The sequence below is a fragment of the Homalodisca vitripennis genome, chromosome 5 (genome assembly GCF_021130785.1).
Source record: "Homalodisca vitripennis isolate AUS2020 chromosome 5, UT_GWSS_2.1, whole genome shotgun sequence".
Lineage (NCBI taxonomy): Eukaryota > Metazoa > Arthropoda > Insecta > Hemiptera > Cicadellidae > Homalodisca > Homalodisca vitripennis.
In genome coordinates, this window is record NC_060211.1 from 67401146 (window position 1) to 67425084 (window position 23939).

The window sequence follows — 23939 nt, forward strand, 5'->3', positions numbered from 1 at the left end:
TTTTAAGATTTATAAATTGAAATGTATGTAAAAATTTCACCATTATTTACTCTAGCAATTTGTATTTGGGGCAGGTTATTTTCGCAGAGTGGCCATACATTCATTTTATTTTACCTTTCGTCAGGAAGATTATCTGAGAGAGTTATAAAATTAAAAAAACGAACCCACCAAATAACCTACTGAGCCTCAAAGTTAGGAGTAAGATTTATCTTATATAATTAAAAAATTAATATAAGTTATGTTTAATACACCACAAAAATATATAGCGAAATTTTATTGAACGAATATAAACAACGATTTCTTTAAGAACTCAAAACTTACTTGTAGAGCTTATTTCTGGAGAATATGTATACAGTTTTCTTTGCGAAATGGTAGTCTAGGGCGTGAACCCAGTCTCCCGTCGATGCTATAGTATCATAATTGCTCAGATTGACGGTGTCGTACAATCTCACTCCCACGGTGATACCTATCAGGAACTTCACACTGTCCTCCACCACTGAAACAATGTTGGAGCATCATGTTTACGATATTGTACAATAAGTATGATTTAAATCACTTCTGCAGGCATACCGCATTTAGGATATGCTGACAAATTAACTATGCAATTACATTAAGAATTGACACTTTATGATTATATATATATCAAATTCTAAAAAATGTGAGCTACGATAAACAAACAAAAAAATGTAAAACTTTTAAATTGATAGGATTTTATTATACTTAACACACAAGTAGTCAATCAGTCGATATTCAAATCAAGACAGCCTTATGAACTCAGCATGACTTAAATTGTATAGTCGTTCCACATCTGTATTGTTTCATATTTATTTTATTTTCAACCTCATTTTCTGTTGATGCATTTATTTTGTGTTCACGGTAAACTATGTGTAATAGTTTAGGAACTGAGAGCCATTTATATGCACAAAACCTAGATTCTCGTCAAATCGATAAACTAACTTTCTATAAGAAAGACAATGACCGGTACTCGCATTAGTTTTGGTGGCGTTGAAATGGATACTATCTAAAGGGTTAAACATACCGAACAATATTTTTATCTATTATCACATTTTTCAGTCAAAAGATCTTTTTATATAGGTTTGAACGAATGTGATTTGACTTTAACTGTCATGAAATATATTTAATATTGAAAAATGAAAAAGTGAATCATAATAGTAGTAACAAAAATAGCAAAAAATGGAGAGAACATTCCTTAATTTGGATTACACGTACTTTCAAAGCCAGCATTCAATTTTCTTTAAATTATATTACACACATACTGCACATATATGTTTCCTTAAATTCATTGAATTGTAGAATATTTGAAGTTTAATCCCGAGTAATAGTATGTATATATTCGTTTAAAAATTAATATTTTACAAGCTTTTATTTCAGCCTTTTCTGTTCATACTCCAGAAGCCGGAGAGCCAAATTCACATTGTATAACCACACAAACACAACCTAATTGTATGTGAAATCAATAGTGTAATTTCCTCTGAGAAACTCAGTCACGATCATCATTCACGACAGGATTTATGAAGGCTGAAATGGAAAGTTATCAAACGTGTTAAAAAAACGAATACATTTTTATCTTTTATAACATTTGGCAGAAAATATATTTCTATGTAGGATTAGGTAAATATGATTTAACTTTAACTTTCATGTTTTGTTCTAATGTAGCCTATCAAATAAAAAAATGTGGTCCCAGATAAACCTATTGTTTTGCAATTTTTGTTACTGCTCTTATGATTATGCTATACTTTTAATAAAATTTATTGAAAACGAGTTTTCCTTTTTGCAAAATATTTAACATATTTTAAACGCTACATTCTGTTATATGTTTCCTGTTATTTTAATTGCACTTGAGAATTTAATGCAATGAATATCCAGTCAATTGTTTATTATTTTTAACAATACTAAATTTTAAACTGTCGGAACTTACCTCCTGATGGTTCTCTCTTGATTTCGTACAGAGACATGAGCCAGTCGCCACCGCAAGTCCGAGGGTCGGTATCACTGCAAGGCACATCGCACAAATTGTCATCCCTTTTGATAGACCCCTCGGCAATGTCTGAACCGCAGTAGCAGAAGTTGTCACTGTGAGCATTTCAAAGAGATGAATTCTTAATATTTCATTGTGTGTGTTTTAAATATAGAACAATTGCACATAATAATATAATAAGATGATACAAGATAGACAATTTGTTCATCATCATCATTTAGTTTCTGAATTTATTAACATTTGATCGGCGTTATATCTGGGTGATGACTTGGCCCAGCGTGGAATGTCCAATATACTGCTCGACATATAGTCTTAACATATAGACAATATTTCTGTTCTCCAAATCAACGAGTGTCCCAATTGACTCGTATACACTATTGCCATCTGAGTAGACGTCCATCTACAATTTTTCATACAATGTTTATATACATAACTGGTAAAATAATAAGGTCTGTAGTTATTTTCGGATTGGATGTAGTTGTATACATTAGTTTTGATTAGGATATATTAAATACTAATCGTTCCCAAAATGTTTCCTCAGGACAAGAAAAGGAGATAAAGACCGTAATGCACGTATTTTAAAACCTTTGTCCTGCCTACGGAATGACAGGATATTCTAAATGGATGGTGATGAGGGTAGGACTACTTCCTGTTAAGATCACACTAGGAAGGATAACGGGCACTATCACAGTGATGACATCTCGGAAGCAGGGGTGGCTAGCTTTGTTCCATGATCTTCCGGTAAAGGGAAGGGGGGGGGAGACAATACTCCTTCATGTTCACGATTGAAAAAGTATTACCGAAATTGTCTATTTAACAGGCAATATTTATTAAATAATTTCAAAATACATTAAATCTGGATAGTACTAACATTTATCTTATCAGCGAAGGTGTGATGTAATAGTGGTGTACATGCTTGTGCCTGTACGTGATTAATAGTTTGATATTAATTTGTGATTTATTAATGGCTAATTACAGAATCTGTTTGGTAATGATAAAAAATACAGTTTAAAGTACAGTGCATTAATTGTTCTCAAGAGTTTCACCGCAAATGTGTAAATATAGAACAACCGGACGTGGTCTACTGGACCGAGCAAGGCACAGGATGGAGTTGTGGTGCGTGCAACAAGACGAGGAGAAAGAGTAAAAAATGGGAGCATCCGGAAGACGGTTTGACTTTGGAGACCGTTATAAACACTTGGAAAATTATTCTAGGAGGAACTGTATAGAAATTCAGGGAATACCTGAGGAAAAGGAAAGACATTTTTCAGAGCTCTCTAAGCAGGTCGAAAAAGCCTTGGACGCAGACGTCACCGACAGAATGATTGACACGTCATCACTTCGGGGGGAAAACCTCGAAGAAAAGTCAGACAAGAGGGATTATTGTGAAATTCGTGCGGCGGACTGATAAGGAGGAGCTGATGAATAAGAGGCGAAAAAAGAAAATGGAGTTTTCCATGCGACACCTAGGTGTGACCACGGCCATCCCTGTCTACTTAATAGATTCCCTGTCACCAGCGCGGAGGAGGCTGCTCGCCCAGGCATGATAGCTGAGGAAGGAACGGGATAAAAGTACATCTGGCTGTAGAACGGCAACGTCTTGCTGAGGAAGGAAGAGGAAACACCAGTAATGGAGATACGAACCCAGGCTGACCTTAATGGGTTGTAACTTGAGTCAAATTATTATAGCGTCCCTTATTATGAATTGATTATAAATTTTAATGATAATCATCGTTATGGTGGAGGAGCTATTTACTTAAAGAGTGATATTAATGTAATTGAACAGGAATTACCACAATTATCATCAGCTTACATAATTGTAATCGTTTAATTGATTTGCTAGGGAATTACATGATTAGGCTATCTAAAGATTACTGAAATTTACCTCAAATTATTTTTTATATGAGTTATGCATGTGTTTACTGAAAAATAAAGTTGAGAAGTAATTTAAGAGTTTACTGATTTTGGGAGACATTAATTTAGATTTGGTTTGTTTAGATAGTAATGATATTGACGTAATGAATGTTACGAAAACTGCTTGGAACATTGGGTCTGAAAAATCTGGAAAATATATATTAAAAAAAAACCCATATTCAGGAGCGAAGAAATAGTGGAGTTGTGGCTGCCGATCCACGTGAAATCGCTGAAATGTTCAATAATGTTTTCATAAGTGCCCCACTGGACAGATCTAGAAGTGGAACATATCGTTGCACTAACAGCTCTTCTACAATAAAAATAAAATGTCCATCAAGTTTCTTCATAACACTAACTTCTCTTGAAATGTATAAAACAATTTCATCTTTGAAAACCAGTTCATCACCTGACGTTTTTGAAATGACTACTTCAGTATTTAGACGGGTTGCTTCACCTCTAAGTGAGCCTTTAACTAAATTGTACAATAACTCAGCTCTTCAGAGAAAGTTTCCGACGGATATGAAGATCTATAAGGTTTTCAAGAAAGGCTGTAGGTCTTCACTTCAACAGTACCGTCCCATATATATTTTAACAACCGGTAAAGTCTCTGAACGTCTCACTAATGTCAGACTCGCATATACATATTCTACCAGAAATAAAAACAGTTTGATTGTACCCCATCATAATAATAAAATGTTCTGAAATCAATAGAATATCTATGACCTAAAGTTGATAATAGATTACCAGATTATTTAAAAACCAGCCATTATTTTAAAAAATAAGCTTAAAGACTTCCGTGTAGAAAAGTATTTTTGTCCCACCCATTTATACCAGTAAAACATCCAGATTATTGACATTTTAATCTGTTGCTTAGTTTTAATTACTCAGTCAGATTCGTTATTATTAGTGTGTCGCTGTTATGTACTGATCATGTGTTCGTTAGATTAATGAGATTGAGTTTGAAGCTTTTGCAAACTCAGGTTGCAGCTTATTAAATGAGGGTGCTGCGGCTGTGGTGTGTGGGTGTAGGAAGGGTCTGACGGGTCGGTCGGACAGTTGACTGCTTGGGCTCACCCCACCCGACGTCTGTTCTGTTGTGATAAACTGATAAATATACTTAAATCCTGATATGTAACTTCATACTTTAGACTGGTCAACAGTAAGGTCGCATACTCATGCATCTTACTTATATGTACTTGCATATCTGCTTGTACGTTAGAATATGAACGTAAATATAGCTTCAATAAAAGACTTAAAACTATGGATCTCAACTAGTATATGTACAATGATTGAAAAACGGAATTATTTGTTTAATAAAATAAAATATAGAAATTTAGAGGATATGGTTAGGACGTATTATTTGAGTTATAGAAAGAAGCTAAGGAAAGATATATAATTTACAAAGCTGTCATATTATACAAATGAGTTTGAAAAAAAGTAGGCAATGCTAAGGCCATATTGAACACTGTAAACATAATAACATATCAGAGAAAATCTAGTAATAAGATATTTATATTAACGGAAAATTAATGATAATTGCAAGGAAATAGCTGAAAATTTAATAGGTTTTTTTCTTAGAGTTGTGGGAAACTATGGAATAAGTAAAAACTTTGAAAATATGACCAATGGCAACGTATGTGAACCTGTTTATATTAATACTTTGAAATATATCAGATTTTAACAGAAAACTAATCTTTTTTTGTTTTTAAAATTCATATCAGAGTAGAGTTGTTAATATGCGACTGATGCTTCAGAACTAACTTTATTTTGTAATAGTAATAATTATTATGATGGAACGTCAACATGGGCTAATTATAGGCCTCAGTGGCCCTACTATTTTCCTTATGAGTTCAGCCTGGATCTTGGAATAAGTCCGAATTCATTATTACATTGTTTTAAGAAATACAAAATGTAGGATATGAAACAAGTTTGTTCTGTAATATATGAATTTATGAGGAGAATTAAGATATTTATCATAATTGATTTAGATACATGTTGTACGTACGTTAAATGACTTAATTAATTTATTAATTATGGAAAGTAATATACAGCTCTAGTTGAAGAAAGAGTAGTGGTGGGTGAGGATTTGAATTAACGCTATTTAATACATTTTTATTACCTTTTCTCGATACCAGCGAATCTAGTATTCAAATCTCTACAAAATTCTACACATTGGTCCATTGTGATGTACGAAATATGATGGTGATAGTTGAGCCTCAAGGAGTAACCAAGGTCGAAACAGCCGGTGTACTTGATGTCATCATCACAATATATGAATTCTGCAACAAAATAATACACTTCTATTAAAACGCTGTATAGAAGAAATATTTGGTATTTAAACTACGTTACACCTTTATTTGGTCTATTCAAAAGGTTTAGGAGATGCTTCTGAAAGGGAATCGTCCCCAAATTCAAAAGTTTCCATAATTTCAGGTAAACCATGACTTGAATCTGAGGTGTTAATTCCTTTTCAGGACGTTTTCGATCGAGATTTTAATTTGGGTTAATAAGAGCTAACTGTTATGATGGTTATCTTGATTTAAACCCATAAAAACAATGTTAAATCTCAAACACCTATACCGCCCTTTTAGTCACTGTTCTATGATAGTGCGAGTCCTACCATGGCACTTACCTGAGTGTCATTGAAGCCTCTCAGTAGACTGACAATTTCTCGTTTGTCTACCGGAAGATGTAAAAGATTTTGTTCTATATGTACGAAACATTGCATAGGGTACTCCTACCTTACCTATACTTTGAATAGCATATCCAAAAGGATATGCTAGCCAATATGCTAGCCACAAAAACCCTTATGGCAGGGCCAGAGCCGAGCTGTAGGAGAAGGCTATCTCCTACAGCAAAGCTCTAGGAAAAGATTGGGAAAAGAGGATTAGATCCTTAACTATGCAAGAAAAAATAAAAAAACCCTTGGATGTGAATTATAAATCTTTAAAATTAGATAACTTACATAATTCTTCGACAAAACATAATTAATTATAACGCAAAACAAGCATTCGAATCCTGCTCCTTTATCTCAAAAGCAGTATGGGAATGTAAAAATGTACTAGCAGAACTGCCTAAGTGGAAAAAAGTTTTCCTTGGCTGGATGCTGCGCCACGGAGGCATTCAGGGGTATGAGAAAGCAGACATCCTTGCCAAGCTAGCCACAAAAACCCTTATGGTAGGGCCAGAGCCGAGCTGTAGGAGAAGGCTATCTCCTACAGCAAAGCTCTAGGAAAAGATTGGGAAAAGAGGATTAGATCCTTAACCTGAAGAAAGCGAAACTCTGAACTTAAGCGATTAAAACGTTTCTCTCCTTATGCAAAAGGATAGCCAGCACTCTTTGAATAAAGTAAGGAGGATATACGACTAGTATTAGAGATACATGGTCCTTTTAGGAAAGATCTGATGAAGGTGGGTCTAAGCCAAACTGATAAACGCAGACTATTCAGCAGAGAAGCAGAAGAATCAGCGGAACATCTATAGCTAAATAATCCTTCCGTATGCAAAATCAGGACTCAATTCGGGTGAATCTTCGCAGCCTTAAGGTCGTCAGAGATCAGGAACGCTCAAATCTTACAGGCGTCAGATAAAAGCGTCAGATTTTGAGGGCCTACATCTTAAGTAAGGGAGGCGCAAAGGTCATTTCACAATTACGTACAGAGACTCGTCTCTTTCCCTCCACAAAAAAAATTATGCGTGATCTGACTACGCATTTCTTGAATGATTCCTCAGTGATAAGATTCGGTACCCTCCTATTTTATTGTTCAAATAAAAAAAATACTTCATTTACATTTTTTTGAAACGTTTTATACACTTTGTAAAAACGCTTAAGATAATTATCTTTTAGAATATGAATATATTTTTACAATATGGATTTTTAACATGATGATATTTTAGGGCGGATACCCATATATAGCTAAACATAAAAATCACTCACATGTATATATACATATACATACATATATATATATATATATATATATATATATATATATATATATATATATACATGTGAGTGATTTTTATGTTTAGCTATATATGGGTATCCGCCCTAAAATATCATCATGTTAAAAATCCATATTGTAAATATATACTATATATATATATATACAAATATATATATATATATACAAATATAAATATATATATATGTATATATATTTTTTTCTTTCCTTTTTGTATTCTATTATTATTATACTCCAAAATATAGTACAAACTGAGTTACTAACTGGGATGAACAATTAAAATCAGCAATACATTCAATGAATATTTAAATAGACAGACAGACAACGGTACTTACTGTTTTTAACTTAAATAGTAAAACTGAATTGGATTAACCTACGTGAGACAGTTTCTTTTAATACGTAACTTATAAGGGTTTAATAAATCATTATTGTATTATATAACTGAAAAGTGAGATGCAAAACAGAACTGAGGCAAAATAAATTTTAGTGAAAAAGATCCGTCGATATTGAGTAACTGTTATAACTAATTTCAGATCTTATATATTACAAAATAGTTATTAATGATGAACTAAAAATTTTGAGAATTGATACCGAGTAATAGCTCTATTTTTAAATGGACGTTTTGATTGGTTGAAACATACAAATGTTTTTATCTTTTATATTATGATTTAGATTATTTTGGTAGGTAACCGTTTGGAACTGCCAATATAAAATCTTAACTAAGGTTAATTTCCCATTAAACCAAAAGATAATATTATTCGGCAGTTTAATATATGATTGCTTCAAATATAACGTTTCATGCTAATTAAAATAAATAAAATTTATTGCTAATTATTGATGAAGCATTCGTATTAGCACGGTTATATTATTTCAAATTATTAAATTACATGAAATTAAAAAAATATATAACAGTTTGTAATAAATATTGTGTACTATAATAATGCAACTACATACCTTTATTTTTAGTATATTTTAACTCTCCTTTTGAAATTATATTTAGCGGCTATGAAAAACATAACAGATTTAAATTGTGTTATAAAGACTTATTTCTCGAATCTTAAGGCAATTACATAAGTTTAACCTACTAAAATTTAATTATATTCATCGTTTATTAATTCCTTTTAATTCTGATGTTTATTAAAAAAGCAATTAATAAATATGATTATTATTTAATCAGTGTGGTACCTATATTCAATCCTATATTCAATGAAACGAGTGTTTTAGGAACTAGTATGTATCCACTTTTGACCTTTTCTGACATATTTTATATTACGGGATAAACAAAGAATTAATTCATTTTTTCTATGGGAATTTGCTTACGATAATAAACTTAAAATTATATCTACACAAAAATCTTTGTAATTTTAATGAAATAGACTAAAATACACTATTGTATGCCAAACTTGAAGGTTTTTTTTTAATTTAAATATAAGAAATAAACTTTCTTTTATAGATGTGTGTTGCAATAGTCAGATATTGCATTTTTGTCTATATCTATGTAGGAAGTATGTCTGTATTTTGGTTTGATCAATTATATTAGATGATCGATATATTAGTAAATTATGACAAAACGGCATATTTACCTGATGTAGAAAGTAAGACAGCGGTGATAAGCAGAGCCAGAGATTCCATGACTGTACGACATCGAGTACCAACACAATCTGGAGACAGACGGTCCTGGCACGGATGTGATAGCAGGCTCCTGATAATGTGGCGCAGAGGCGAGATATCAGCCAAACTCCTGGTTATCCCAAACTCCCGGATAATCCTGATTTTTCCGGGAAAATATAAGCTAAGATTTAATCAGCAGTTAAGATGAAAAGGAAATAGCAATTGTATGCTTAACTTTAAATTAGCTAGAAATTCGTGTGGGAAATGCTTGTTCTATGACATTGGCAATCGCCAACAATATTTTTAGAAAATGTTATCGATTTTGTTGAAAATATTGGTTTTAATGTTTAGAATGATATTTTTTCTTAAATATTTACTAGGTTTTCGTATATAATTAATAATCACGAGTATCAGAAATACACTATGAAACTTTTTTGAACTATTTCTTCAAATTATTTTATTATTCAGGCAGCCTTTAGATAAGAGACAATACTATGAGATTCGTAAAGTTATGCAAGAAGAGAATTCATATTTTAAAATAAATATTATTAAATTTACGAAATGACAATAATACGTGATAATAAATGGAATTTTCCTTCCTTGTTATCATCACTCTGAGCGTTCCCTCAATGTGAACTATGGTTCTAAGGTTATCTTTCAGATTTAGAATGAGTTTTCGAGGAATATTTAGGATAAAAAGATATTAAAATTAACTCCTGCTATTTTATTTTTTAGGCAATAAGAACATACTTAGTACGTTCTTCCCTAGGCGATTTACTTCAAAAGACTGCACTAGTTAGCCAACTCGTTCATGATGATACTTGCACATCAACTCAGAGACGCGTACAAACCAATGAACTGTAGTTATATATAGTTTTAAAAGACAAATAATAATAACGTAAACCCTTCTCAAAACAGATTTTTAAAGCTTATGATTGATATATATATTTCTCTCTCCGGGGATGAGGATGAAAGAAAAAGCGTATTTTCGTATAAGTGTTAATCAAATAAATAACTACATTTTAATTATTATTATACACAGACATAAGTGATCCTGATGGTTAATACTTAGCTAAGAATGTAAAATTCGCCAAACCTTGAGTTATGCCGCTAGAAATAATAAAATATCATAAAATCTTTTTTCCGAGATGTACATATAAAATGTAAGTATATAATTCATGTGTTCTTGATTGAAGAAGGGCTTATGGGTCATATACAGATTCATTATTAATTAGGATATGCCTAAAATTTGTTCAAGTATTTTACTCAATTGGAATTCCACTGTAATAAAATCGGGGAAGATTAGAATGATCATCAAGACCTAGCCAAAGATTCTTATCATGTCATTGAGTACAATTCTGAAAATTTCTATTTCACCCAACTCTCACACCAAATTTAGGGCCACCATAAATGGTGGATGTTATTAAACATTGAAGCCTTGATCCACCACATGTTCCACCCCTCATGAAGCTTTAACGGTTGTGCTATAAATAACACATGGCATGAGTATGCCACACCAAGTGTAATGCTATAAGGCTTCGCTGAAGCTGCAGGTGACATTTCAAGTATATTTAAGATATTTTCATTGTACTCAAGTTATTTTCAAATTTATTAACTCTGCGATATCTCGTTGCCGTCGTGCTTACCAATGAGAATGAAGTGTAAAAGTCCACTAACGCTAAACGAAATCCAATATAGTGACGTGCTCTAGTGATGTTTTTAGCTCCTCGATTGATATGCTATGCTAACGTTCAGCCAATAAATCAGACACTACATTGACCATAACAATATTTTTAAGTTTTTTTGCTATGACCCACGTTGATTCTGAAAATTTTGATTTCATTCTCTACTATCAACAGTAACAGTAACCATACAATATCGTGGTTGTTATTATATATTTTAATAATAAGGCTTTAATTTGTGCTATTAAAAGTTTAAACTACATATATGTGGATTACACTTTTTTGACAAAATCACTCCTTATTTGTCAACAAATTTTTCATTAACAGACCTAATTGAGGTTTTAGACATGTTCACAAGATATACTCGTAATACGAGGTTTCAATATCTTTCACATCACAAACTATATCGTGTTAAGATGAACATAGTTGGGTAAACCAATGTCAGGAAATACCAAAGCAGTTTGTAAATATTATCTGAAGTTTGCCCAAACCTTTTAAATTAACAATAATCGCGAAGCAGTTTTACAGGAAGACTTAGAGGTCTGATAGTATTCCACAAATAGTGATCATATTTTTCGTGAAAGGGTTTTACCAAGTGACATTGTACACTTTATCAATAACCTTTGATTCCTTTATCTTCAGAATACCATAATAAAATTACAAATAAAGCTTGGTTGCTGAGTAGAATGGTAGTATACAGAGATGGACTATTACAAACAGCTGTCTTTCACATTGCTTACGTTCTCGGTGTTCTTATTTGTATCAGGTATAAATTTATTTATATTTATTACAAATATTAAAGAATAAATACTAAACTCTTTCGAAATGTTCACATACCTTTAGAGAATGAGTGCAATAAAAAAGTTGCGGTTTAATTTTCAATCTACTGTTGATAATCGTGTTACTTGTTTTAAACCCACCAGGATAAAAAGACACATTAAAACATTTAATCTGTAAACGTGTATTGATTGGTCTTGCTAGTCTCAAATAGTAAGACCGGTTTAGAATGTTAAATTTTTGAATTAAGTACAAAAATATTTATACAGTTTTCTTAACATTTGTAACATTTTTGTCTTAACACAGTTGGTTTTGTTGAAATGGCCAAATTTGATCAAATATGACTCACAGTTTTTTCTGATGTGTTATGTTGGTGTGTTATCGCTTTTTTCAAGTTTTTAAACTTTCAGTTCCCTAGATGAAATGTTCAACAAAATATTAGAAACAACTCTTTAAGAAAGTACTTGTTTGTTAAATATTACATTACGATATTGTATATATTTGTCATAAAAATCAAAGAGACAATCCAAATTTACCAAACATATTTTACTTATAAATATTTATAGATGCTATTTTATTTGAGATTAAAAAATCCAAATAAACTGTATTAAACTAAAAATAGGTACTTTTATAACGACTGAAAGATTCTAAAACAAACTATCTAGATTAGAATAAAAAGATTCTTGTTCACTGTAGACTTCAAAGAATCAAATACTTAAGAAATATATTCTTCAAACGATTCAAAATATAATTTATGTACATGTTTTGTGAAGTGTTGTTTGTAATAATGTAACGTAATAAATGTCTGATAAAAAAAATATTCTGAGTGATTCAAAATGTTGACAAGTTCTCAGACGTTTCGTGTAAAGAAGTGTGATTTTAAAATATTTAATTGATTATGATTTTTAGAAATCATATGAACTACTTCTTGATAAAGAATTGCTGGTAAAACAGTTTTATTTGATATGTCGCCTAGACGCTGATAAGGCAAGGTTATCGCACAATTCTTATAGATTATTATTTGATTAAATCCAGAAAACAGTGATATACGCCATTCATGAGAGAATTTACAACTTAGGTACTGGTGATGAACTTCGATATGTTGGGTGTTTCGATGTCGCCCACTCTGTACTCTCAAAACTTCACAAGTATTTCTATGGTTTGGATTTGGATAAGTGTGTCAACTATTGTGCAGCTCTAAACACCCGAAAAGCTGGGATTCATAAAAGGTAAACGTGATCGTGTAATTTAGTATTTATTTTGGCTGTGCGTTAGCACACCCTATCACTCAAGGGCTGGAATTTAATTTCTGTCTCTCTGTCTAGCTCTGTCCACATGATATATGGAAAACAAGCTGACTAATAGACTTGAAATTTTGCGTTGAGTCCGTTTCTAAAAATACAACACCGAGTTCTTCTATGGGATTTGGCTAAGCGTAAGTGTATATTTTAAAATTTTTCTCATATATACCCTGATGGTAACGATAAAATTGCAGAATAGTTTGTAAACAGATTGATTTCAGTTATATAGGATCTTAAACATGTGAAGTCTTTTACTCGCAGAGTAAAAAGAACAAAAGTTTTGCTAAAAGTCCGTGACAAGGTTTGATTTCAGCGCACTCTGCGTTTTAGTACCATCCGAATTCACGGAGCTTTTATTATAATTTGAACACTCCTATGAAATCTAACTTAAGACCGGCTGCAGGAAAATGGGCAATAGCTTTCCCCAAAAAAGTAATGATAAATTTCATGTTGTTTTAGTTCCTAATTTTTAGTAAAATATTATGGGAGCTATCTCATTTAAATATATAATTAAGACGCATGCAGCAGCTTTTTTGGTTTTAAATGTTTTTATGGATTATTCAGAATAATCTCAAATTTTAATGTACTTCATTCATTAAACAAAATCAACTTACAAAAGTTCGGTAACTCCCATTGTGTAACATGCACCAACTTCAAACTCGAAGTTGCCATGTAGAAATAAGGCTTCATGTTAAATTTCAAGTTTTTAGGTCAGTTAGTTCTCTAAATACCACACGGACAGACATGGTAAATACATATACAAAATAAAATATTTCCCATCCTTTGAGTGACAGTTTTCATTGACTTTCAGCAAATCAAACATATTTTATGAAGACGATGAAATAATCCACTTTCAATATTTTAATAATACTCAAAATAATGAAAGCTGTAGTTTTTCAGTTACATGTTCCTTCCATTTATATAGCTTTACGTCTAAATCATTGCAACATTATAAGATGTATAAAAAATTAATACGTGTTTTTTAATTGAGGGGAAGTAAATGTAATTTGTTAACTCTCTACTTGACAACAGTGGAAACTTTTGCTACTGTGGAGATGGCATAGCTGAGAATTCGGAGAGAAAGGACGACACCTTGTGTAACATTTCCTGTGGTCAGGACAAACCGAGAGCAAACAGAACCTGTGGTGGGGAAAATGTCATGTCTCTGTACGATAATTTCCCGACATTAAAACCAACAAGTAAGTATAAACGGTATTTTTTTACTTTCTTATTCATTAATGAAAACAATCTCTCCCATGTTACTTTTTAGATTAAATGCGATAATTTTAGAATAAGGTGTATATTTAAAGGTTATCTAATTATTCCTCGTTATGACTTATTTTTACCATCAGTTGTCGATGAGAGCCACAAACTTACCTGTAGAAGTCCTAATGCTATCCCAGACACTGTATAACTAGATCAAAATCATTTACATGTATGGTTTGGTATACACTTTAAAAAATTGTAGTTCTCTTAGTTTACTTGTTACCTTGATCTTGGTTGTGTAATCTTGTATCGAAGGCCATTTGAGATTTTACTACTGACCATTCGACCTTATATACCAACAAACCAAGGCAAATATCCACCACATACATTAACAAAATAAACTTTCCTTTAACAATCCCTAAAGAATATAACATAGCTCAAGCAAATCGTCCAAAACATAAAACATATTAAATGATACGCTCTGCAATCAAGTAAAATATTTTGAAGTATTTAATCATAGAAATATCATGGTATACAGTAACAGAAATTATTGAGATGATATAATTTTATATAGTTACACTATAATCTAAAATTGATTTATATACAGTCCCTAACTATACCTATTACCGTATAAATTCCTAAGCTAAAATTCACACTAAGATTATTGATTAGAATCAGTGAACTCTCAGTGAACTACAACACCAGTGATGGCTTTGTTGTTGCAGAATTGTTATTACTAGATCTCATTATTGGTAGTAATAGGTCTGGCCGTTGCGTCGAATTGAGCTGGAACTATGAGACTTCTATGTTTTATATTTTTATTTTTTTAACGCTCAACATATAGCTTAGTTACTTCTTTTATGACGAAGGAACTACCTTTGTTCAATTCAAGCATGATAATGCTTCCCTATGTGTTTGCAGTGGTTGATTACAATATCAGTTTTCTGCTGGGGACAGCACCTGAAGGCGTCAGACTCTACAGGTCACCTGACTTGCACAAATATGATACCTTGATGAGTGCCGATACCTTAAACGATTTCTCATCAGACGAGGTTGACTATCACTATGCCAAAAATCTTGGTTTTGCACTGGCCGATGGGAAAATCTACAAGTGAGTTGTCCTCAGAGAATCTCTTTTAATATTTTTAAAGTGCTAGTTTATAGGAGGAATCTTAGCTTCATAAGAAATATACTTAAACCATTTTTCTTTCTTATTTTTTGAAGAGAAAGTTTTAAACGAAGGAAAACCGTGGACGGGGTTTTCAAAGGCATGATTAATAGTTTGGAATCAAACGGCTTGTGTTTTTGTTAGTTTTTATACAGAGAAAAGTTTCCATATAGTCAGTTGAAAAAATGGAATTGAATAAGCACACAACCTTGACATTCGTGAAATAATAGATAATTTCCATTCAATAATGAAATTGTTCTTCCCCGCGTTGGTTTGATGGACGGGACGGAGGGGGTCGATGTGTGAGAGTATCACACGTGTTAATAACTAGTTCAAAGGTAACTTATTTGATCTTATACCGAAAAATAGACACGTAAAATTCACTCATTTCAGCACATATTTTAAGCAAAAGTTACTGAAAATTATTATTTTAACCTAAATAGTAGCTTTTGGTCTTATCGATTGATGTTGATTAAATTTTAATTTTCCTAATCATCTCACTGTTGATTTTAAGTAGGTAAAGATAAGTTGACGTATATATTATGTGAAACAATTTATCAATCAAAATACTTTACATACATTTGTATGTATATGTCTTTCCTATCAATCTCAAGAAACGATTAGTTGTTTTGATGGAAATCTTCAATAACATACATCAGAAATGGTTTTCTTATCGTTAAAGTATATAAAGATTTGTAGAGAAGACGTCATAAAGCATATTAAACAATTAGAAACAAGAAATTAACCATCATGCAGTTTAGCTGTGTACAGTTACCCCCCTTATGGTGGGTCTGTGAAATATAAAGAAGTAGAATTAATTCGTAATCCCCACTACATCAATAATATTGGGCAGCGTATCTTAATACATTTTTAAAATTATTTATTATGTGTAGTTAAAAATAAGTGTCTCAATTTATGAATAATAGAAGAAGTATTTTCTGATTTCAGGTCAACGATGACTCCGGACAGTAATGTAACCTCAATTGGCCCTACTTTGTGTAAAGACTTTTTCTCGATAGCAAGTTTTCTTATTAATTTGGTTTTATGAATAATAAAAGCTGTATTTTCTGATTTTCAGGACAATATTGACTCTGAGCAGTAATACCACCTTAAATGGATCTACTGTGATTGTATGCGTTTTCCCGATAAGAAGTATTGCTGCTTATTGGTTTAATGAATAAATAATATAAACTGCTTTTCTGATTTTAAGGTCAACATTGACTCCGAACAGTAATGCCAACTCAACTGGCCCTACTGTGATTAAAGATGGTTTTCCGATAGCTAGTTTTGCTGTTGATTGGTTTAATGAATAAATAATATAAACTGCTTTTCTGATTTTAAGGTCAACATTGACTCCGAACAGTAATGCCAATTCAACTGGCCCTACTGTGATTAAAGATGATTTCCCGATAGCAAGTTTTGCTGTTGATTGGTTTAATGAATAAATAATATAAACTGCTTTTCTGATTTTAAGGTCAACATTGACTCCGAACAGTAATGCCAACTCAACTGGCCCTACTATGATTAAAGATGATTTTCCGATAGCTAGTTTTGCTGTTGATTGGTTTAATGAATAAATAATATAAACTGCTTTTCTGATTTTAAGGTCAACATTGACTCCGAACAGTAATGCCAACTCAACTGGCCCTACTGTGATTAAAGATGATTTTCCGATAGCTAGTTTTGCTGTTGATTGGTTTAATTAATAAATAATATAAACTGCTTTTCTGATTTTAAGGTCAACATTGACTCCGAACAGTAATGCCAACTCAACTGGCCCTACTGCGATTAAAGATGATTTCCCGATAGCAAGTTTTGCTGTTGATTGGTTTAATGAATAAATAATATAAACTGCTTTTCTGATTTTAAGGTCAACGTTGACTCCAAACAGTAATGCCAACTCAACTGGCCCTACTGTGATTAAAGATGATTTTCCGATAGCTAGTTTTGCTGTTGATTGGTTTCATGATACTATCTATTGGGCAAGTCGAGATCACAGTAACTACTCTGTAAAATATGTAGACCTTGACGGAGGCAATGCAACGACCTTGCTGAAGATACAAACGAATGGTACAGTTCAATGCATGGAAGTAGATCCATACGAAAGGTACACAAATTTGTTTTTACTTTTATACAACACATTTTCGCAGCGAAACAGACTTGCGTATATCTAGTCTCAAAATAGATAGTGACAATACTAGATTTATTGATATATCTTTAAAAAATTAATTCTAGATTTAAATAAATTACCAGAACATACTTATTAAATATAAAAGTTATTTTATATATGGTTAATAAAAAGTTTGATCAACCTCAGTCAATTCATTTTTGGGTGTTTTCTTCAATGTCAGTTTTGAAACGTTAAAACTAGCTGTCACTATGTTGATTTTATTCAAAAGTCAGTTTCGATTAGTAACAATCTGACTTGTTCAGATCAAAGTTCTGGGTGTTGATTATACATTGATGAACTGTAAACAAACAGACAACTACTTACAGTAACTTATTTACTTAGTTACTTATTTATTGTCTGTCAGTTATACTTATTTGTGTGTGTACCTGTATTAAACGTGTACAACTTTTATTTTATTTTTTCCTATAATTTCCACAAACACTTTTCGGAAATAAAAATAAAATTATGGGTAAAAAAGATGGATTTTTTTGGTGAATTTATATACACTGTCTAAAAGCGAAAAATAAGCCTACCTTCTATTATTTAAAAAATGTGTAATAAATAATAATTTAAAAATAGAGCTTTGCACTTAAATAAAAAAACAATTGTTAACGTCGTAATATAAGGTTTGTATTTAAGATTAGAATCTCATCTTGCTGTTAAGAGAAAAGAAGGCTATTCCTGTTAGGAAATGTCCTGCCTATAATAAGTGGAGATAATTCCTCATCATCCGTATCCCTGGCAAAATGTGTAAAATTTTTTATTTTTTTTCCTACAATTTTTAAAGAAATTGAAGAAAAAATTTAAGTGGTTATATAACCTTTGCGCCAAGCTGTTCTATTTCTGGGATGAGCACAAAAAGTTTATACGTTTGCATTTTTCAGACTATCAGAATTCTATATCTATTTATATTAAATCCATATTTTTGATTTATAATTGCAATATAGAGTTTAAAACTAAAATAAATTAATGTAAGACATAAAAAAACGACAGGTTAAAACATTATTCTCTGATAATCTCATTGAGTTGAGCCAAATTATAAAAAAGGTACGGAGGATATAAAGGTGAACTTGTATTTTTATTTGTTTAATTTTAAGTTTTTTATAAAGACTATACCAGAGTATACAGATTCAAAAATAACCACAATACTTGATAAATTAGGGTTAAAAAGATATAGTGTATTCATTAAATTGGACTAAAAAACACAATAATTAATAAATAAATTACTTAACCGTCGAATCCGGAGTATATATTACTTGTTGATAGGAGATGATTTACAAAAAAAGCTCAAAGTTGTTGGAATGGAATATTCATGCTTAGTTCAATAATAATACATCTTGTGAAAGAAATATCGTTGGTTGAGAAGTTCACAGTGGATCTGTTTGAATTGTAATAAGTTTTTTGGAATAATATCTCACCCTATCTTATTAGACTTCTTTTACTCTTAGTTAAATCTCACTTAATAATTATAAACGTTTTTACAAGCATTTAAATTAATTGTGTAAACTGAATAACTAACTTTTATTTTTAATAGTTGTTGCTCGCGGCTTCATTCGAAATTTTCAAAAGTCCTTATACTACTAAGTAAAAGTACTTATGATGGAGTTCTTTGAATGTTTTTTAAATCTACACATTAGGTAGATATGATTTAAATATTCATGGTTAAGATTATCAGAGGTTAACGTGATTCTTAAATCATGTTTAGGAGGATTCCTGGTTCAAAATAACTATATTTCCAACAGCTTAGTTTGTTTGGTTACCCCGATCAATAAACTACTTATACAGTAGTGTACAAGTACACATAGGGCTCGAAAGACTGCTTTGGTAAAAATACGTTTACATCTAGCCCTTATCATATACTTCTGGTCGACATATATCCAGTACTATAGTATAGTTTGCCTTGTTGTCCCGACGAAGAAAAAATATGATATACGTAGGAAAAAGAAGATTACTTCGATTAAAAGGTGTATAATTCCGGCCGTTTACATTTTTACTTTCGACTACATTTTTTACATTTTAAATCGTCTACTTTCGGCTTTCGCATTATATTTTTGATCTAAAATATTTCCATTGCCATAGTCGAAATAGCCTTGTCCCGATAAAGAAATTATACATAAATAAGTAGAAATGAAAAGCCAAAATAATCCTTTGGGGGGAAATCCTTTCTAAGATCATGCATTCCAAAATATCGGTTATATAGTTTTGCGTCATAGAAGTCTTGATATTTTTAGAACTATAATCTGGGAAAAAATGAATTGTTAAGGTTAGTGATAATTTATCTGGTTTTCCATAACCCAATATTAAAATGCTAAATCACAATTTCAAGGAAGCCCATCAGTTTGGGTAAACATTCACAGCTTTGTTCAGTAAGCTTGGTTTTTTTTAACTGTGTTTAAATAGTGTTTACAATGCATTAGATGTTTCAAACTTGTCAATATGGAGTAAAATTTAGATATTTACTTATTATTGGCAATCTGAATTACATTACTAATAAAGCGCTTTATGCGTAGTATTTTATAACATTTAAATGTAAACCGATGTTTCATCCATTTTGTCAAATACTAGCTGAAAGTTAGAACAGCTGTTGTAATGTCAGTTTAAATAAAACTCATTTTTGTAATTCATTTATTAGTTTATAGAATATTTTTTTGTGAGCTCCTCAATATTTCAGGTAGTTTTTCTAATAGGATGTGAAAGAATAGAGTTAGACAAATTGGTGAAGCCGTTCTCAAGATGACCGCTTAGCAACACGTTTCGTGATTTAATTTGATTTATTTTTAATGAATTATTAACTTAATGATATTTTCAGGAAGCTTTTTTGGATTAGAGATAGAGTAATTGAAACTGCTGACTTGTCAGGAAAGAATTTCCAGTCAAGCATCAGTGACGATTCTGAGTTTGTACTAACAATGACTCTGGACTTGGAGCGTCAACAAATCTACTACGTATCATACTACAGCCGGATGCTATCATCATTGATCATCACAGACTACAATGGACTAAAGCTTCAACAGCCAATCAACATTGCTGACTCCACGCCTTCCTTCAGCATTGGTATTTTCGGGGGCCAACTATTTCTGTGCAGTAATGGAGCAACAGAGTATACGCTTTTCAAGATGAATCCAGGAAATTTTACTGAAAAGATGTTCGTGAAGGCCTTTAGAGTGGTACGTGTGGTTCCAGAATTGGAATATCTTTTACAAAGAATAACATTCATTTTAATGATTAGGCTGAATAAGTAACCTTTCGTAATGTTTAATTAAGTATTGCATTTTACCCATACTTCAAGGATTATTGACACATTTTGAACTCAACGCTATTTCATCCTACTGAATATATGGCTGTATTCAATTAATTCAGTTAATTCAATCTATTCATCGAATACTTTTAGAAGAATTTAGAATCCTCTCCACCTTTTTCTCAGTACTCAACAGGGCAGTTCTAACATTACTAAGCATATAAACGTAAAGGGATATATTAGAATGAGAACAGTAAGGGGAATATTACAACATTAAACAACTTAAATACCTCCGGATCCTACATGAATACATTACCCTGCCCCCAACATGACCTAATATAAATTTGTTTCTTTGTTCTCTTCTTTGTCGTCATTAAACTTTGTCCTGAAAGGACCTTTGTGCTTGCTACCGGGGAGACAGGATATTTAAAAGTACGGTTATGAGAAAGGGCTGCCTCCTGTCGAGATACTATGAGTAGATGGTATACTATACTCTCGAGATACCACGAGGATACCATAGCGCACACAAAATATTTCATGTCATCTTGGATGAAAATGAGGCAGCTCTTTTCCAGCCTCCCTCACACCTAGCTTAGCAAATGGCCTTAAAAGGGAGGTGGGTGCCTTAAATTTGCAAAGAACTTTCCGTTGAGCTATGTCCGGAATCCGTTGATAGTAAACTTAAACGAAGTTGGTCTTAATATCGCAAAGGCTTGCACATAATTTGTAAGATGAGTTTCCCAAACCAATTAGCACAGGAACCCCACTTAACATGTGCCAATGGGACACAATTCACGTCTCCTTTTTTACACGCTATATCAGGTTTAAGCATGCATTGTTACCTTGAAAAATAACTTGGTATGAAATTTTAGTAATGAACGTGACTACAATTTTAAAAGTCAATATTAATGTAGTATTATGCCACACCCGGTGCAGCGTGTAACATTTAAAATCTGTGGCTCACTTTATTATCGAGATATTTTTCAGACAGACAATCATGCTGCCACATATCACGTACTGTTTTATGATTGTATGATATACTATGATAAAACTCATTCCTCGGACGAGATATCTTGCAAAAAATACATTAATAATTTTATTCATTAAGTTGCGTTTAATAGGCCATTCAAGATTGGGTTAATTTACAATTCAATTGTTAAGTGCAATGTTAAAATCTTAAATAAAAGTAAATCAGTTTTCGGGTAATGGGTTAAAAATAGTCTACTAAATATCTTGAACAAGTTTAACTTCTACGGTATAGTTTGATACATTTATTTACTTAGACGTATTATCACCATCCAATATTTATTATTGTAACAATATTATATATATATATATATATATATATACGTTTCTAATACATTAGAAATGCCCGTTGCTAGTTTAGTAAATTAATATAAATAAAATATAAAGCCACGCCTTTCAGAAATAGTTTGTTATAGATATAATGGTTAGACCCATATGAAATAAAATCTGTATTATATTGTCAAATTTCAGAAGAAAGGTTATTGAAGTGGACACATTTCAAAATTTCTGAATTTTATTTATTTAAATGTGGTCCTTTGTTTGTATAAGTGAATAAACTCTTATTGAATATTATTTTTTTAATATACTCTGCTTTAACCAGCTACATTAAAGCTATTTCTTGTGGATTCATTGAAAGGAAAATACTCTTGTAGATCACTATGCTATTTTTCTTCTCATTGAAAATAGTAAGCAGAGGATTCCAATCTTTCTTTGAGAGTGTGATCACAAAGACAATTCCTTGTGACCTTATGTTATTTCACTTGGATATAGTTTTTATAAATGTTCAACTATGTTTTTTTAATTTCATAGGTTTATTTATTCGTTCATTATATTAGAAAAGTATAAAATGTTATTTTTACAGGTTGTTCAACACATGAAATTAGTCCATCCGGATCTACAAAAACCCCCAAAATCCAATAATTTAAAAGAAATCAAGTGAACTATTCGTAAAGATACTGAAGAGGAATTACACATTAATGCTATGAGTAATATCCACTAATATTAATCAAACTGATTAGTTAGCAATGAAACATATGTAGTACGATTAATATTACTGTATTGCATAAAATAAATTATTTAATTACCTTTTATGGGTTTTATTTAAAACAACCTAACGCATCTCAAATATACAAACAATATTAGTTGATAATTATAATTAGTTATAAATATTATTAAAGCTATTTAGGTATCAGACTTTGATATTTATAGCCAGAAAATCAGGTAAGAACAAATAAACTGTACCCTAAAAACGAAAATGCATTTTGTAAGTGCCATATAAGGTTGTGATTACGGAAACTAATTATCAATAAATGCTTTTACCTATTGAAATGGTAATTTTGCTGATGAAAGTAATTTTTCAAACTCTTTCGGATTCAAAATCCCAACACGTTTTATGAGCCTGATATCTAAGAGTAAATTAATAACCTTTGATTAATAAATGTTTAATGTTTTAAAACAGAGGTAAATAATGATAATTCAGAATAGACTGAATTAAAACTTTGTATGAAAGGATTTGTATTGTTTCTCTGTAAAAAGTTTTTTACTTTCATTAATGAAAGGTCTTATACTCAAAAGTAAAAATAAAGAATCGTTATAATAGATTTTGCATTATTATTTTACATGAAGAAACACGTATTACAGTATTAATTGAATCTGTCATAGCTAAGTTTAAATTTTAGACTTATAACGAATTTAGAAGTTAATTCAATGGTTCTTTTATCAATAGGAAGTAACATGGTTTGAAGCAAGAGATTTTGTGAAGTATTTCTAAATGAGGAAACCTTAATCAGCTGTAATATAATACTATTTGTTAAAACTTAGTAATACGCTATTGAAAGTTAATGAATTGTTCAGAAGTTAAGAAATTTAGTTTTAATAATGT

General features: G+C 31.4%; 2 protein-coding genes across 3 annotated transcripts in view; one reads left to right on the plus strand and one right to left on the minus strand.

Moving 5' to 3' along the window:
* The window catches only part of LOC124362323 (low-density lipoprotein receptor-related protein 4-like), a 35370-nt gene extending 25768 nt beyond the window's left edge, over positions 1 to 9602 (minus strand). The window contains exons 1-4 of the mRNA XM_046816731.1: positions 9462 to 9602; positions 6033 to 6192; positions 1940 to 2094; positions 322 to 496 (exon numbers count right to left, since the gene is read on the minus strand). Coding sequence (XP_046672687.1) covers positions 322 to 496; positions 1940 to 2094; positions 6033 to 6192; positions 9462 to 9510 — 539 coding nt within the window. The 5' untranslated portion in view covers positions 9511 to 9602. The remainder of the gene's footprint in view (positions 1 to 321; positions 497 to 1939; positions 2095 to 6032; positions 6193 to 9461) is intronic.
* Positions 9603 to 11835: 2233 nt separating this feature from the next.
* LOC124362324 lies at positions 11836 to 23143 on the plus strand. 2 transcript variants are annotated; one of them, XM_046816733.1, is made up of 8 exons: positions 11836 to 11937; positions 13027 to 13177; positions 14282 to 14448; positions 15377 to 15566; positions 17230 to 17319; positions 17584 to 17730; positions 20603 to 20960; positions 22920 to 23143. In XM_046816733.1, the coding sequence occupies exons 1-8, from the start codon at positions 11874 to 11876 to the stop codon at positions 22995 to 22997; spliced, it is 1245 nt and encodes a 414-aa protein (XP_046672689.1). In that variant the 5' UTR covers positions 11836 to 11873; the 3' UTR covers positions 22998 to 23143. The 2 variants fall into 2 exon arrangements, with proteins under 2 accessions (XP_046672689.1, XP_046672688.1); XM_046816732.1 differs by lacking the exon at positions 17230 to 17319 and having other exon boundaries at positions 17494 to 17730.
* Positions 23144 to 23939: the final 796 nt, after the last annotated feature.

What these genes read in the sequence shown, in the direction of transcription:
- LOC124362324 (XM_046816733.1), top strand. Translation starts at nt 11,874, where the DNA reads ATGGACTATTACAAACAGCTGTCTTTCACATTGCTTACGTTCTCGGTG. An exon ending in CCCGACATTAAAACCAACAA is followed by an intron (nt 14,449 to 15,376) that starts GTAAGTATAAAC and finishes ATGTGTTTGCAG; the next exon opens with TGGTTGATTACAATATCAGT. An exon ending in GCCGATGGGAAAATCTACAA is followed by an intron (nt 15,567 to 17,229) that starts GTGAGTTGTCCT and finishes TCTGATTTTAAG; the next exon opens with GTCAACATTGACTCCGAACA.